Source organism: Orycteropus afer, unplaced genomic scaffold, assembly GCF_000298275.1.
Source record: "Orycteropus afer afer isolate SDZICR_OR568_19922 unplaced genomic scaffold, OryAfe1.0 scaffold00134, whole genome shotgun sequence".
NCBI classification, from domain to species: Eukaryota; Metazoa; Chordata; class Mammalia; order Tubulidentata; family Orycteropodidae; genus Orycteropus; species Orycteropus afer.
In genome coordinates this window covers 4824893-4830176 of record NW_006921721.1, presented here as the reverse complement: position 1 = coordinate 4830176, position 5284 = coordinate 4824893, and the positions used below count along the sequence as shown (strand labels likewise).

The 5284-nt window shown below is 40.3% G+C and overlaps 1 protein-coding gene across 1 annotated transcript; it reads right to left on the bottom strand.

The window, feature by feature from the left end:
- Positions 1–927: 927 nt before the first annotated feature.
- CCDC70 (coiled-coil domain containing 70) lies at positions 928–1623 on the bottom strand. Its single transcript, XM_007945249.2, has one exon. It carries the CDS (start codon positions 1594–1596, stop codon positions 928–930), a length of 669 nt encoding a protein of 222 aa, XP_007943440.1. The 5' UTR covers positions 1597–1623.
- Positions 1624–5284: the final 3661 nt, after the last annotated feature.

Sequence of the window (5284 nt, the reverse complement as noted above, 5' to 3'; positions counted from 1 at the left end):
AGGGCAATCTACCTCTGTAGTGATACTGCCTTGGAAACCCAAGGAGGGGTCGCTATGAGTTGGGCCAACTCGATGGCACATAACAACAACAACAACACCCCTAGAGGAAAAGTCAGTCACATAAGTTGCTGACCACGTTAGTGTAAATGCATTTAATATACTACCTTTCTGGGGTATTTTAATTTTAAAATCAATGGAAGGAAGGAAACTCGAAGGAATTTATAACAAAAACCCAGGTGTGGTGAGACTTGTGTAAACCTCTTCTTCAGGAAATACGTTTCTGTGGTGCATGCTCTTGAACCCCAGTGTAATGGCAAGGCCCCTTTTTCATATTGATAGAGAATGGGCAGTTGAGAAATTTGCTGGGAACTCACATCTACCAGCAAGTGGACTATTAAAGGATTCTGCTTGTATGGTTGAAATGGCTTGCCAGTGGGGAATTATTAACAGTTTTGTAGTCTTTTTTGGGAAGTTCTCAGTTCACTCCAGGCCTCCAAGGCTGCCCAGCATGGATGAGACATGATTGCCCCACAGTGTGAAAGAGAGCGGGATATCTCAGCCCCTCTCTGACCTGATGTATCTCTAGCTGACATTGTCAGAGCTTGCGTCCCTTATTCTGATTCTTTTAAAGAGAGCAACAGTGTGTGCAATCACAAACACCACACAGGAAGGGCTGACCATGTTGTTCCATGGACAACAATATAGCTCGAAGGATAGGAATATGACCTTGGAGAATCACAAAACCCAGGAAAAGTGGAACTGGCCTTCCTTGAAGAAATTGGTTTTTCAAATCTCCCCTCAGGACTTTATTAGATCTTTCAAAGCAGGGAAACAAATTAGTACATGTTTTCTCCAGTATGTGGGGTCATTTGGACTTGAGTCCCAATCCAGCAGAGTCTGTACCCCATGGAACTTCCTCTCCTGCACTCACGCCCTGCTTCGGGAGAAGACTGGTGATCGCACACCTCCACTGTCATTGTAGGGCTGGTCTTCCAGCATTAGCTCTTCTGCAATATGGCCACCACTTTCTACCCAGAATGCTTTCTCTTCTTCCCAGAGGGCATTCTCTTCTTCCCAGAGGGACTTCTTATCCTCCCACAGGGCCTTCTCCTCCTCAAGTAGGGCTCTTTCTTCTACCCACAGGGCTTTTTCTTCTTCCCACAGGGCCTTGTCCTCCTGGAGAAGGCTCCGGTCTCTTTCCCATAGGGCATTGTCCTCTTTCCAGAAGGCCTTATCCTCCTTCCAGAAGGTACGGTATTTTTTCCAAAAGGTTTTCTCTTTTTCCCGGAAAGATTTTTCCATTTCCCGGAAGATCTTTTCCTCTTTCCAGAAGGTTTTCTCCTCTTCCCAGAGAGGTCTCTCTTCTTCCCAAAAGCCCAAGATCTGGCCTCGGAAAATGTGGATCTTGCTTCGGAAATTCCACATCTCTTCCCTGAAGTCTTCTATTTTCTCACGGAAAATTTTCATCTCATCCCGAAAAGCCTTTTCCTCCTGCAGTTTGTGAATTAGTTTCTTCTGGCGAACGTTAGGAGAGGAGACCACTGATGACCGGAAACAAGCAAGCCCCTTCCATTTGCTCACCTTGAAGGGAAACATCTTCTTACTCAGCCAGAGTGCTGAGGTGGCTATGATGGAGAACAGGTTGTTGGCCAAGTTCAGGTCAGCTGGTTAAACCCTGAGGAAGAACCAAAGAGAACATGTTCATGAGTACCACAGGCCAGGGAAAAAGCCACTGGGTCTGCAATGTCTGATTTGGGAAGATCATTGATCTCTTTGCTCCCTTAATAGTGTGTGCGAGGGACAGGCTATGGTAGAGAAACATGTCAATGGTCATGGGTTTGGGTAAAGAGATGCAGTACATTCAAGCTTCAGGCTGCTAACAACATAAGTTCTAAGACAATAGAGTCAGTGGTTCTCAATCAGGGTTTCAGTATAAATACGTGTGACAATCATGTACAGGTTTTTTTTTTTTTTTTTTCTCTTTTTCAATTATAAAGTTAACAAAGCCCAAGAACAATTATTTTTACATGAGTCAGAAGTAATTTGAGGTTTTGGCATTCTGACTTGAGAATTATTTATGAATTTATGAAGGTGACTTTCTTACAATCATTTTCACAGTTGAGTGGCACATATGTGAATGTCCTCTTTTACAAGCTGTTATGAACTGTATTGTGTTCCCCAAAAATTAAGTCTTAACCCTTGGAACTCCTGAATAAGAATTTGTTGGAAATAGTCTTTGAAAATGTTATCAGTTAACATGAAGTTATACTGGAGTTGGGTGGATCCTAACTCTATATGACTGATGTCCTTATAAAAGAAAAAAGACACAAAAACAGACATTAAAGGAGTAAAGATTGCCATGTGAAGATGCATCTACAGGCCAAGAAATGTCTGAACTACTGGAAGCTGAGAGAGAATGTGGCTCTGATGATACCCTAAATTCAGACTTCTAGCCTCCAGAACTGTGAGACAATAAATTTCTGTTCTTATAAGCCATCCTCTTTGTGATATTTTATTACATAGCCCTAGGAAACTAATAAGCATGTCACCTGGGAAACAGAGTGAATGATCCAGGGAATTTTATCTTGGTAGAAGACTGTATTTCAGGAAAAGAAGTTTCAAACAAAAAAGTTGAGACATAATACCAAATGTGGATGAGAATGTGGAATAAGAGAGGCTCTCACCCAACATCAGGCAATAGTGAAGACACCTTATGACCCAGCAACTCCACTCCCAGATACACCCTAAAGATGCTTGTGAGTTGTGACCAGGATACTTGTACAAGAATGTGCAAACAGCTCTGCTCATAAGAACTCAAAACTGAAAATAATCCAATGACCATCACAGTAGAAGAGATTTAAAAAGTGGTGGTATATTCATGCAATGGACAGCATAGTTTCATGTGAAAACATAAATGAATCTTATAATGCTGAAATAAAGAATCAAGATTTGAAGAATAAACTACCAAAACAGTCAAAACAAAAATCACATAAGGAAATATAATAAGGTGATAACACAAAAAAGAAAGGTAAGGAGGTGACTCCTGTAAGTCAGGATAGTAGTTACTTGTTTGTGGGGGGTAGGAGCATTAAGGGGTGTAATTAGGAAAGTATATGAGAAGGTCTGTGAGGATCTCACAATAGTCTATATCTTTGGGGATGGTTACAAGTATATTTGTGACAAAAATGTGTTAAAAGTTGTAAATGTATGCTATATATACTCCAGTAAATGCATTATATTTCACCACAAAGTAAAAGCAGAAGGAAGGAGTCACATGATTATCTCAATCAATGCAGAAAGGCATTTGATAAAATCCAACACCCTTTCCTGATAAAAACTCTCAGCAAAAATAGGAAGAGAAGGGAAATTAGTCAACATAATTAAGAGTATATATGTAAAAAACAAAAAAGTAAAAAGCCAACATTACTCTCAATGGAGACAGATTGAAAGCATTCCCCTTGAAAACAGGAATGAGACAAGGATGCTCGTTATCACCACTTGTATTCAATATTGACTGGAAGTCCTAACCAGACAATAGGCAAAGGGAAATAAAAGTTATCCAAATTGGAAAAGAAAAAGTAAAACTATCCTTATTATTAGATGGCATGATCCTATACATAGAAAGTCCCAGAGACTCCACAAAAAAGTTACTAGAACTAATAGAAGAATTCAGTAAAGCGGCAAGGTATAAGATCAACACAGATTTGCGAAGATGGTGGAATAGGCAGAAAGACTGCAGGGAACCTCTTCAACAAAGAAAAGGGGAACTAATTAACACAGAACAGAAGATAATCCTGGACCCCTGAGCCTTGAAGGGAAGGATATAGAAGTGGACTAAACCCAAACTAGTAGAAGAATTTGCATGAAAATACCAGAAAAGAAGACATACGGAGCTGCGGTCTGGCAGTGATCCTGAGCGATCGTGACAGCATAGATAGCTTGGAGATTCCCGAGTGGTGGTAGGACCTAAGAATTAACCTAAAAATCACCATGCTAGCCAGAGACTGCATGAAAGACTGCTCTGGTGGCTGTGGAATAAAAGGGGAAGCAGTGGTGAAGAGGAAGAGGCTGAGCTGTGGACTTTTGCCTGTCCAGAGGTCGCCACCATTTTGAATGTTTACAAGTGGCTTGATCATTTTGGATATTTAAAGAGACAGCACTCTACCAGATTCCAGGGGCTTCAGAACAGGTTCTGCTTGCCAGTAACCCCAAGGACACTCGAGACCTGCATGACTGAAAAGGTGCGACATTCCTCTTGTTACTCTTACACCCCACACTCGTTTGGTGAATGGAAGTGTGGCCATCCTACACTCCCACCCACCTTCTGGACCCACAGGAACTCCATCCCAGTCTGTGTTCTTGGATAGAGCCTGGGTACCTTGTCCTGTCCTCCACCGATTTTGTTCTTTTCCTTTATTTTTTTCTTTTTTCCTTTCTTTTTACTGGTGTTTAGTTTGCTTGCATTTGTCTGTTTAAAAACTATTATTATTAATACTTTTGTCCTTTTTACTATTATTCTTTTTTCTTCCCATCCAAGGTCCTAGTTTACAGCTTTTTTTTTTCTTTTCCCTGGTCCCGATTAATTTTTTTTTTAATTTAAATTCTTTTTGTTTTCCCCCTTTTTTCTCATGGTTAACTCCATTCCTTGTTTTTCTTCTTGAATTTTTCCAATTTTTTCTTCATTATTCTCCTTCTCTACCCTTTTTCTCTTAGTGCCATATATCCAGATATTGCCAGTTTTCTTCTTCTTCATTTTTCTCTTTTTTTGGTTACTGTTCCTGTGTGATTACATGGTGTATTTTTGTCCATGTGCTTTTAGTTTTTTGATGGTTATTTAATTGTAATTTTTGTCTAACTTAGTGGGAGACAGCAACAGTCCCCATAAGATAGATACAAGTACACTCAAACCTTCTGCAACTTCACTTACTGAGCGAGAACTACCACCTCCATCTCCACCAATGGGCCAACGATAAAAAACCACCAAGAAAAGCCTGAATCACCCTTGGTTGCTCTTCACAAACAGTTAACAGAGATCTAAATACACCATGATGTCTCAGAGACAACAGACCATCACAGTCCACACAAAGAAACAAGATAAAATGGTAGAAACAAGGGAACAGGAGACAGACCCAGAACACATCCCTGAGGAAGAAGCAGCATTGGAACTCTCTGATGAGGAATTCAAAAGAATTATATTCAGGTATCTTCAAAGAATTGAGAGATAGACCAAAGAAAACACAGAAAAAACCTTAGAAGAATTTTGGAAGAAAATACAAGAACAAAA